Source organism: Oncorhynchus nerka, linkage group LG22 (genome assembly GCF_034236695.1).
Source record: "Oncorhynchus nerka isolate Pitt River linkage group LG22, Oner_Uvic_2.0, whole genome shotgun sequence".
NCBI lineage: Eukaryota > Metazoa > Chordata > Actinopteri > Salmoniformes > Salmonidae > Oncorhynchus > Oncorhynchus nerka.
This window is the reverse complement of record NC_088417.1, coordinates 80,496,968-80,509,447: the sequence shown is the minus strand read 5'-3', so window position 1 is coordinate 80,509,447 and position 12,480 is coordinate 80,496,968. Positions and strand designations below refer to the sequence as shown.

The 12,480-nt window shown below is 46.8% G+C and overlaps 1 protein-coding gene across 1 annotated transcript in view; it reads right to left on the bottom strand.

The window, feature by feature from the left end:
- LOC115105815 (E3 ubiquitin-protein ligase RNF34-like) overlaps positions 1–10,149 on the bottom strand; it is a 28,522-nt gene extending 18,373 nt beyond the window's left edge. The window contains exons 1-2 of the mRNA XM_029628222.2: positions 10,043–10,149; positions 9,806–9,841 (exon numbers count right to left, since the gene is read on the bottom strand). Of these exons, the coding sequence (XP_029484082.1) occupies positions 9,806–9,814 (9 nt within the window). The 5' untranslated portion in view covers positions 9,815–9,841; positions 10,043–10,149. The remainder of the gene's footprint in view (positions 1–9,805; positions 9,842–10,042) is intronic.
- Between the last annotated feature and the right edge of the window lie 2,331 nt (positions 10,150–12,480).

Below are 12,480 nucleotides of genomic sequence, written 5' to 3'. Positions count from 1 at the left end.
CTCAGCTAAGGAGCACTACCCCGAGTTTTCTCGCCGCTTCCGCGCCGTGTTTGACCATCCTCCAGATGGCCGAGCGGCGGGAGAACGTCTATTCCATCTTCGGCAGGAGAAAAGGAGCGCCCAGGATTACGCGTTGGAGTTCCGTACCTTGGCAGCAGGATCGGGTGGAACGACAGGGCCCTTATCGACCACTACAGGTGTAGTCTCCGGGAGGACGTCCGCAGGGAGCTAGCGTGTCGGGACACCGTGTCGTGGAATTATCAGAATTTGTTGGTAACATTTGTAAGATGTTTAATATTCATCAAATGTGTGTAAGTTACTTCTCATAAGAATGTATTTTGTTGTACTATAGTGGCTGCCATTGGCAGTTATCTGTTCTATGTCAGGACTAAGTTGCATGGGCCACATGAGAGGGGAGAGGTCAAAGTGTCATCATGTGTAAACATATCTTATACTCCCTACCTTTCCCAGTGGGGAAAGGAGGGGTTGCAGTGTCTGGAACCATTCTATGCTCCCTCTTATTGTTGTTTCTATCTTAAACCTATAGCCTCACCCCCTCTCCGTGAGTTTGTCCAGGAGTTTGTATTTAGAGTGGGTTGTATATAAATGACAATTTGATATATGCCTGTTGATATGGAGGATTTGGTTTATGGTTCTGGGGTTTGGGGAAGGAGACAAAGCTGAACGATGAATTATGTCTATGCTATCTGACTATGTGTGTTTTTGCTATTAAAGGAACTCAGTTGCATTGTAAGGGAACTCTCAGAGAATTCACTGGGGAGACACTGAATTTATCTGAGAGTCACAGGATTGTGATAAGAGCTCATATAATTAAAGATGGACTTTTATAACTAACTCTGACGTGTGTGTGTGGTTTGCTCCCATGATTTGGTAAATAGAGGAAATTTCCACGACAACCGCTCTTTCCTTGGATGAGCTAATTGACATGTCCATCCGACTGGACAATCTGCTGGCTGCCCGCGGGCGTTCGGAGAGGGTCCTGTGTGTTCCACCACCCAGCACCTCCACTCCTGTTCCGATGGAGTTGGGAGGGGCTTTGCCGAGGGGTACCGGAGGAGGAGGCTCCCTCTGCACCAACTGTGGTCGGAGAGGACACACGGACGATCGGTGCTGGGGGGGTCCGTCTGGGAGTCGAGATGGCAGGCGGAACATTTCTCGATCACCCCAGGTGAGTCAGCACCAAACTCACCCAGAACCCCCTGTTGGTCACGTTTGTCTTGATTTTTTTTCTTAAATTTTTCCCCTCTTCACAGCATAGGGCACTAGTCGATTCAGGCGCAGCTGGGAACTTTATAGATCGCGGACTTGCTATTAAATTAGGTGTTCCGCTTGTGCCGATAGATTCTCCCTTTCCCGTGCACTCCCTAGATAGCCGGCCATTAGGGTCAGGGGTGGTCAGGGAGATCCCACTGGAGATCCCACGATCCCACTGGACATGGTAACGCAGGGGAATCATAGGGAGCGTATCAGTCTCTATATTATTGATTCGCCTGCGTTTCCAGTGGTGTTAGGGATTCCCTGGCTGGCCCGGCACAATCCCAAAATTTTGTGGAGACAGGGGGTTCTCCAGGGGTGGTCAGAGGAGTGTTCTGGAAGGTGTCTGGGAGTTTCCGTCGGTGCCACCTCGGTGGAAAGTCCAGACCAGGGTCCCACAGTGTGCATTCCCCCCGAGTATGCCGATTTGGCAATCGCTTTTAGTAAAAAGAAGGCGACTAAATTACCACCACGTCGACCGGGAAGGGATTGTGCGATAGATCTCCAGGGTAACGCTGCGCTTCCCAAGAGTCACGTGTACCCATTGTCCCAAGAGGAGACGTTGGCTATGGAGACATATATCACGGAGTCTCTGGGACAGGGGTACATTCGGTCCTCCATTTCACCAGTCTCCTCGAGTTTCTTTTTTGAGAAGAAGAAGGAGGGAGGATTGCGTCCGTGTATTGATTATAGAGGTCTAAATGCCATCACAGTGGGGTTCAACTACCCACTACCTCTCATTGCTACGGCAGTGGAATCCTTTCAGGGAGCGCAGTTCTACACAAAATTGGATCTCAGGAGCGCGTATAGCCTGGTGCGTATTCGGAAGGGAGACGAGTGGAAAACCGCATTTAGTACCACATCGGGCCACTATGAGTACTGTGTCATGCCGTATGGGTTAAAGAATGCTCCAGCCATTTTTCAATCCTTTGTAGACGATATTCTCAGGGACCTGCACGGGCAGGGAGTGGTTGTTTATATCGATGACATTCTGATCTACTCAGCCACTCACGCCGCGCATGTGTCTCTGGTACGCAAGGTGCTTGGTAGACTGCTGGAGCACGACCTATACGTCAAGGCTGAGAAGTGTGTGTTCTCCAAACGAGCCGTCTCCTTTCTGGGTTATCGCATTTCCACCTCGGGGGTGGAGATGGAGGGTGACCGCAGTAAGGCCGTGCGTAATTGGCCGACTCCAACCACAGTAAAAGAGGTGCAGCGATTTTTGGGTTTTGCCAACTACTACCGGAGGTTTATCCGGGGTTTTGGCCAGGTAGCGGCTCCAATTACCTCACTGCTAAAGGGGGCCCGGTGCGGTTGCGATGGTCAGCAGAGGCGGACAGAGCTTTCAACAGGTTGAAGGCGCTGTTCACGGATGCACCCGTGTTGGCGAATCCGGACCCCTCTCTAGCATTCATAGTGGAGGTGGACGCGTCCGAGGCTGGGGTGGGTGCCGTGCTATCACAGCGCTCGGGTACGCCACCAAAACTCCGCCCCTGCGCTTTCTTCTCGAGTAAGCTCAGCCCAGAGGAGCGTAACTATGATGTGGGGGACCGGGAGTTGTTAGCGGTGGTCAGGGCTCTGAAAGTGTGGAGACACTGGCTTGAGGGGGCTAAGCACCCCTTTCTCATCTGGACCGACCACCAAAATCTGGAGTATATTCGGGCAGCTAGGAGACTGAACCCGTGGCAGGCAAGGTGGGCCATGTTTTTCACTCGATTCCGGTTCACTTTATCATATAGACCGGGCTCCCAGAACGTGAAGGCGGACGCACTGTCCCGCCTTTACGACACGGAGGATAGGTCCACCAAACCTACTCCCATCCTTCCGGCCTCAAAGCTGATGGCACCGGCGGTATGGGAGGTGGACTCGGACATCGAGCGGGCGTTACGGGCTGAACCCGCGCCTCCTCAGTGTCCGGCGGGGCGGAGGTACGTGCCGCTTGGTGTTCGGGACCAACTGATTCGGTATGCTCACGTCCTACCCTCCTCGGGTCACCCTGGGGTGAGGAGGACAGTGGGGAGCCTTCGGGGGAGGTATTGGTGGCCTACCTTGGCTAGGGACGTTAAGGTTTATGTCTCCTCCTGTTCGGTATGCGCCCAGAGTAAGGCTCCTAGGCACCTTCCTAGAGGGAAGTTACAACCCCTCCCCGTTCCACAACGGCCATGGTCACATCTATCCGTAGATTTCCTGACCGACCTTCCCCCGTCTCAGGGCAACACCACGGTTCTGGTGATTGTGGATCGGTTCTCTAAGTCCTGCCGTCTCCTCCCGTTGCCCGGTATCCCAACAGCCCTACAGACTGCGGAGGCATTATTCACCCACGTCTTCCGGCACTACGGGGTGCCGGAGGACATCGTTTCTGATCGGGGCCCCCAGTTCACGTCACGAGTATGGAGGGCGTTCATGGAGCGTCTGGGGTCTCGGTCAGCCTGACCTCCGGTTATCACCCCGAAAGTAATGGGCAGGTGGAGAGAGTAAACCAGGAGGTGGGTAGGTTTCTGCGGTCGTACTGCCAGGACTGGCCAGGGGAGTGGGCGAGATACATCCCCTGGGCTGAAATGGCCCAGAACTCATTACGCCACTCCTCTGGGGTACCAGCCGGTCCTGGTACCGTGGCATCCGAGCCAGACCGAGGCTGCTGCGGTGGAGGAATGGGTGCAGCGCTCCAAAGAAACCTGGAGGGCCGTCCAGGAATCCCTTCAACAGGCTAGTGGACGGCAGAAAAGGAGTGCTGACCGCCACCGCAGTGAGGCCCCGTGTTTGTACCAGGGGACAGGGTCTGGCTCTCGACCCGAAACCTGCCCCTCCGCGTGCCCTGCCGGAGGCTTGGGCCGCAGTGTGTAGGGCCGTTCAAAGTCCTGAGGAGAATAAACGAGGTGTGTTATCGATTACAACTCCCTTCCTATTATCGTATTAACCCCTCGTTTCATGTGTCTCTCCTCAGGCCGGTGGTAGCTGGTCCCCTACAGGACGGTGAGGTGCTGGAGGTCCCTCCTCCCCCTCTGGACATCGAGGTGAGGGGCCTGCAGTACCTCGTGGACTGGGAGGGGTACGGTCCGGAGGAGAGGTGCTGGGTACCCACCAGGGACATTTTGGATCCGTCAATGTTGAGGGATTTCCATCGCCTCCATCCAGATCGCCCTGCGCCTCGTCCTCCGGGTCGACCTCGAGGCCGGTGTCGGCGCGCTGCGGGAGCCACGCGTCAAGGGGGGGTACTGTCACGACTCCGACCGAAGGACACTCCCCTTCCCGTTCGGGTGGCGCTCGCCGGTCGTCGTCGCCGGCCTACTAGCTGCTACTGATTATTTCCTCCCCCTCCTTATGTGTTGATTGAGTGCACCTGTTTTGAGTTAGGTAGTAAGGCTTTATTAGTCAGCCGGCCCGCAGGGTTCCTTGTGCGGGATTAATTATTGTGATCGTCTGTTTGGTGTACTTGTGTGCACGTCTATGGGTTTTGTGTTTTCCCATTTTGTGGGTTTTTCCTGGACAGTTTAAGCCCCCCTGTTTGGGGCATTTGTTTGTTCAGTACGCCCTGTGTTTTTGTGAGGGTTGGCTTATGTTCAGCGTTTCTCAGTGCATTAAAATAGCACTCCCCTGAACTCTATGCTTCCTGCGCCTGACTCCTCACCCACTACACTCAGACCGTTACAATTAGGGTTAAGTGCCTTGCTCAAGGGCACACCAACAGATTTTCCACCTAGTCGGCTGGGACTCAAACCAGTGACCTTTCAGTTACTGGCCCAACACTCTTGTGCCCAACGCTTTTAACCGCTAGCCTTCCTGCCACCCCACCAAAACAACAGACCCTGTCCCAGTGTCCCCAGCCTTCACTCTTCCAGCCACGACTCCAATACCATCATCATTAAGTTAGCAGACGACGCGATGGTGGTAGGCCTGATCACGGCAACATTGAGACTGCCTAATGGAAAGAGGTCAGAGACAACAACCTTTCCTACAACATCAGCAAGACAAAAGAGCTGATCAGGAACCACAGTAAACGTAGGGCCGAGCACGCCCCAATTCACATCGTCGGAGCTGTAGTGGATCAGGTCTAGAGCTTCAAGTACACCAACATAGTCGTGAAGAGGGTATGACAACGCCTCTTCCCCCTCAGGATAATGAAAAAATTTGGCATGGGCCCTTAGATCCTCAAAAGGTTCTACACCATTGAGAGCATCTTAACTGGCTACATCACCGCTTGGTATGGGAACTGCTTGCTGATTTAAGGCGCAACAGAGGGTAGTGCATACAGCCCAGTACATCACTGGGGCCGAGCTCCCTGCCACCCAGGACATCTATATCAGGCGATGTCAGAGGTAAACTTGTCAAAGACTCCAGCCACCCGTCATAGACTGTTCCCTCCGCTACCACTTGGCAAGCGGTACCGGAGCACCAAGTCTGGGACCAAAGTCTCCAGGACAGCTTCTACCCCCAAGCCATAAGACTGCTGAACAGTTAATCAAATGGCTACCCACTCACACACACACTTTCACACTCTTCGTATACACTGCTGCTACTCTGTTTATTATCTATCCTGATAGCCTAGTCACTTTGACCCCTACCTACATGACATTTACATATTACATCAATACCTCAACTATCTCATACTGCACATTGACTCGGTACGGGTACTCCTTTTATATAGCCTCGTTAATGTTAGTTTAATTGTGTTACTATTTCCTTTATTTAGCCAATTTTTCTTACTTTTTAACTCTGCGTTGTTGGGAAAAGGTCGTAAGTAAGCATTTCACAGTAAATTCTACACTTGTGATTTGATGATCAATTTAGTTTGATGATCCTCTCTTCCCTCCCTCTTCTCCACCCCATCATTTCCTCACTGGAGAGTATTGCTTCAGTAGCTTCAGGGGGAGATGCCATTCAGATAGTGAAGCGTGCAGGCAGCTGGCAGCCTGCACTAGACTTCATCTCCATTGAGATCAGGAAGTAAAACTGACAGAAAAATCTAGCTGATTCAATCAATCTCTTGCTGCTTTTGTCAGGGAAGGCACAGCAAATCACAATGTATGAATAAATATGTGCTGTTCAAAAGACTGCATTCAAACATGTCAATGATAACTGATGGAGCTTAGAAATTATGGTGCTTAGAAATTATGGCAAATGTCCTGTGCATCATACAATTGTACCTTTAAAGCCTTACCTTTGGGGTAGTGGAAGATCGCTCCAACTAATAAAAAAACAGCGATTTGGATTTTGGGTTGCAGGCAATAAAACCAAAACGATGTGTCTGCTCAGGAGATAATCCTGATATTAAAATATGACTGGCATATTTAATAACGACCGCCACGGAAACTGCTACCTTTCTGAGTCTATCACATTTAACTCCAACAGACCATAGCTCCTAATCTCAGAGTTCCAAATCCATTTTGGAATTCAGAACAGGGTCATGCCAGTCAAACTATCCTGAATTCTCTTGTGCAAATTCTCTCAAATTCTCAGTGAATTCTCTTGCACAACAAAACAATATGCCCCAATGAGCAACAGTCCCCATAACTGACAATTCAGTGGAACTCAAGAGAAGTCATGTCGAATAACAGGATCCTTATGACAATGCAGTATCAATGAATTAGATGTAAAACATATGGTACAACTGACTGCAACAAAAATGGTTCATGTGTGGTTCTAAACATATTACAGCCATCATCCTCCATTTCTCATGAGCTGAAAAGCTGCTTTTCAAAATAAACCAGATTAGTCAATACAACGTCACAGATATCTCTCTGGGGCAGATGATGGATTGTCATGATCAGACAGAAGACCAGATGACCTTTCACCTGCACTGAGACAACAAACTGATTTAGGCCCCCCACAATACATCACTATTCAAATACTAGGGAAGCGGGTAAAGGAAAAGATTGAGTACTTGAGGATATAGATGTTACAAACATGTTTATGATAGACCTCTGAACCATCATGGCCAACTTAGTGTCTTCAGAAAATATTCAGACCCCTTTTTCCACATTGTGTTACATTACAGCCTTATTCTAAAATTGATTAAATAGTTTCCCCCCTCAATCTACACATAATACCAAATAATGACAAAGCAAAAACAGATTAAGAAATATATATTTTAAAAAAAATATCACATTTACATAAGTATTCAGACCCTTTGCTCAGCACTTTGAAGCACCTTTGGCAGCGATTACAGCCTCAAGTCTTTTTTGTCTATGATGCTACAAGCTTGGCACACCTGTATTTGGGGAGTTTCTCCCATTCTTCTCTGCAGATCCTCTCCAAATCTGTCAGGTTGGATGAGGAGCGTCGCTGCACAGCTATTTTCAGGTCTCTCCAGAGATGTTAGATTGGGTTCAGGTCCAGGCTCTGGCTCTGGCTGGGCCACTCAAGGACATTCAGAGACTTGTCCCAAAGCCACTACTGCATTGTCTTGGCTGTGTGCTTAGGGTCGTTGTCCTGTTGGAAGGTGAACCTTTGCCCCAGTCTCAGGCTCTGAGTGCTCTGAAGCAGGTTTTAAACAAAGATCTCTCTGTACTTTGCTCCGTTCATCTTTCCCTTGATCCTGATGAATCTCCCAGTCCCTGCCACTGAAAGAAATCCCCACAGCATGATGCTGCCACCACCATGTTTCACTGTAGGGATGGTGCCAGGTTTCCTCCAAACATGACGCTTGGCATTCAGGCCAAAGTGTTCAGTCTTGGTTTCACTAGACAATCTTGTTTCTCATGGTTTGAGAGTCCTTTAGGTGCTTTTTGGCAAACTCAATGCCAGCTGTCATGTGTCTTTTAGTGAGGAGTGGCTTCCCTCTGGCCACTCTCCCATAAAGGCCTGATTGGTGGAGTGCTGCAGAGATGGTTGTCCTTCTGGAAGTTTGTTACATCTCCACAGAGGAACTCTAGAGCTCTGTCAGAATGACCATCGGGTTCTTGGTCACCTCCCTGACCAAGGCCCTTCTCCCCCGATTTCTCAGTTTGGCCGGACGGCCAGCTCTAGGAAGAGTCTTGGTGGTTCCAAACTTCTTCCATTTAAGAATGATGGAGGCCACTGTGTTCTTGGGGACATTCAATGTTGCATAAATGTTTTGGCACCCTTCCCCAGATCTGTGCTTCGACACAATCCTGTCTCAGAGCTCTACGGACAATTCCTTCAACTTCATGGCTTGTTTTTTTTGCTCTGACATGCACTGTCAACTGTGGGACCTTCTACAGACATGTGTGTGCCTTGCCAAATCATGTCCAATCAATTGAATTCACCACAGGTGGACTCCAATCAAGTTGTAGAAACATCAAGGATGATCAATGGAAACAGGATGCACCTGAGCTCAATTTCGAGTCTCATAGCAAAGGGTCTGAATACTTATGTAAATACGGTATTTCTGTTTTTTATTTGTAAGAAATTTGCAAAGAATGTGCAAAACCTGTTTTTTCTTTGTCATAATGGGTGGGTTGTGTTGGGTAGATTGATTAGAAAAATTGTGTTAATCAATTTTAGAATTAGGCTGTTATATAACAAAATGTGAAAAAAGTGAAGGGTTTCTGAATACTTTCCGAATGCACTTTATGTATTCACAAATGTCTGATATCAAATCAAATGTTATTGGTCACGTACACGTGTTTAGGAGATGTTATTGCGGGTGTAGCAAAATGCTTGTGTTTCTAGCTCCGACAGTGCAGTAATATCTAACAATTTTCACAACATATACCCAATACAGACAAATCTAAGTAAAGGAATGGAATTAGGAATTTATAAATATATGGACGAGCAATGTCAGAGCGGCATAGGCTAAGATACAATAGAATACAGCATATACATATGAGATGAGTAATGCAAAATATGTAAACATTATTAAAGTGATATGTTGTGATATGTTGACGTTGCATGGCACCTTGTGATAGTATAGCAATTTGAAAGACTACTGCCTGCTGCACAACATAACATTGATATGCTGGATCGGAGCCAAACATTGCCAGTGGAAATAATTGCTCAATTAAGAAGATCTTATCTATCGCCTACTCTAAACACTATTCTACACTGATGCTCATTATTACAGTGTTGCAAGAAACAGGATTTAAGGGGTTAGGCTTTGTTAATTAAAATGAGGTAAACAACTTTCCATACATCGGATACTCACACTGAAAAACATGCTAGGGGGTTATTGATGATAATCATCCATCCTCATCCTCCTCTTCAACATCACCATCCCCTACACGATGGTTGTTGTTCTCGCCTGTTCTAGCACTCCTGGCCAGTGATTAGTGAGTCAAAATACTAGGGACGGGGTATTATCAATAGACCAGACATCTCAAAATATTCCATCACTCGTTGACTGCAGTATACTGATCTCATTATGGCAGATTAACGATGGGGGAAATGAATGGACATTGCACTGTGGTATAGTTCACTGCGAGGGAGATGCAAACTAGTGTCAGACTGAGGATCAGAAAGAGCTCGTGACTATCATCATTTAATGTATCCATGCCATTGTAAATAGAACGCAATATAAATATTTCAACCCTGGAGAAAATATTCCAACCGGCAAAACACTACTGTCACTCACCTTATACATGTATCCGTAAAATCAGAGTTTGCAACCCTTTAAAGCAAACAGACAAACAACAAAATTAATGCATTGTAATTGTATAACAATTAATAGGTTTGATTGGATGCTATATTTATATTTTGTTACTATTTGTCGACGCACCGGATTTAAAAGTTGTAATATAGATCGATTGCAAGCCGGCTGTGCAAAATATCACAACATAGATATATTGACATTGCAGTAGGCCTATCATACCTTCATTCTGACTCCCGGTTGTGGAATTTGTTGTGTAATATTAGAATGATGACCATTGCAAGGACACAAGGAATCACACCATTACGTCTTCCTTTTCAGAAGCTCCCTGTGTACTTGTAGAATAGGCATAACGTAATGTACAAGTCACCCTCAACCAATCACGAAATAACCGGAGGTACGGTTATCTTTAGCAGCCAATCGCCTTTTCAATTGCCGCATAGTGGGCGTTTTGAGCTATGCGTAGGTACGCGCATGTCTTGATACGGGCAATCCGCCGTGCACTATCGATATTTAATTTAGATAATGTATATTTATGAAATACTGCTGCTGCAGCTTTTTTTTATTAAGATGTTGACTTCATTTTGTTGCGACAAGTTTTGGGGTGATGGTTAAATTACTGCATAGTGCAGAGTTGAGTTGTAGCCCAGTAGGCTATGATGTAATCTTCGAACAAGCTGCCCATCCATCACTTCACTTCACTGCACTACAACTAATTATAGAGCCTAGCTACCTCTGAATGTTCATTTGATTAGCCTATGATTATCACAAAAAATAATACCTCTAATGGAAACAAATACAGTATCTACTATGTTTTGCATGATTTTCACCTGATGGCTTGAATATTTATTATTTCACTAAATACAGAATCAGAACATCTAAACTCTGAGATGAATATAAGGCTATCCATCTGGCTCTACAAACTTCAAAGTGTGAGGGAAACAAACAAGTGTGCTTGTGTCAGGGTGATCAGAACTGCAAATGGCCCATAGGCCTGCAGATTGAGGGGGGGGGGGAGACAGAGAGAGACTGAGTATACAAACACATTTCTAATAATGAGTTGCACCCACTATTGCCCTCGAAAGTGTTCCACTGGGATGCTGGCTATGTTGACTACAATGCTACCCAGTTGTGTCAAGTCACTGTAGCTGGATGTCCTTTGGGTGGTGGATCATTCTTAATACACATGGGAAACTGTTGAGAGTGAAAAACCAAGCAGCGTTACAATTCTTGACATACTCAAACCAGTATGGCACCTACTAACATACCTACTACCATTGAAGTGACATCAATAAGGGATAATAGCTTTCACCTGGATTCACCTGGTCAGTCTATGTAATCGAAAGAGCAGGTGTTCCTAATGTTTTGTATACTGAGTGTATAACAGACTATGATGACATCACTAACAATACAAATAATACTACATACACAGAACAGTACATATTTTGCAGTATAACCCACAAAAATCTATATTTTTCACATACTTCAGTAGAAGCAAAATATTTAGCCTCATGGGTAAATAGTTAGTTTTTCTGAATCTGTCTCTAGCCTGTCCCAAATATTAGGGACATTTGTACCACAAATGTATACTGCCATCAATGTATTACATAATAATAGGCCTACAGTACATCACACAGCCACCATCAGCGCGGTGTTGCCTGCAGTCTATTGCCTCCTGCTTATCAGTGCTTCCAGAGACATTTATTCCCACCTAATCACATTAAGTGATGGCAGTTGAGGCGAACAACGTGGCCTGTAAATGTTGCAGAATCCGCTTTGGAGCGGCAAACATTTGATTACAGGCTTGTAGATGATGAGGTGAATGGGATCAAATGACATTTAATACTGCAGTGTTGCCAATGGTTGGAGGTGGAAAAATCACTAGTATAGGCAAGGCCCCAACATTCCCCCTAACACACACACACACACACACACACACACACACACACACACACACACACACACACACACACACACACACACACACACACACACACACACACACACACACACACACACACACACACACACACCTTATCCCCTCACTCTAACCTTAACCCTAGTCCATATCCACATCCTGATTCAACCATTACCCTAACCCTATCCTCATTCATCACCTTAACCCTACACTCAGTGAATGGGAATGCTGAGGAAAAGAGCCATGTAAGTTACATGTCTCGCAATACAATACACTCTAATGGCCATGAGGTGGCACTATATGCATGGTAAATGTTGTGAGAAAGCCTTTGGCACTAATAACGTTTACTGAAACATGTGTGGGTAGTAGTTTATTGAGTGTCTGACCCCTGGTAAATAAATACTCTGCTACTCTCCCAAGTCCACCGCTCTGACCTCCTGAAGGGCCCGTAAAGAGTATAGCAACACAGTAGTAGGCCAAAATGTCTGCTAGAAAACACAAATCAAACTTAAGAGTATGTTTTTATAGATCCTGACCGTCTTTGAGGTTTACCTTGAAGCGAGAAACAAGTACCTCTTCAGTCTCTGGGAAAGCGGATCCTGCTATACATGCTGAGTATAAAAACGTGGATGTGGCAACCGTAGATTTCCACTTTTTATCCTTCCCCAATATGGAAAACTCATGGATTTGAACATCTTGAAGATGGGACAGAAGTATGCTGAGTAGGATCACTGCCTCATGT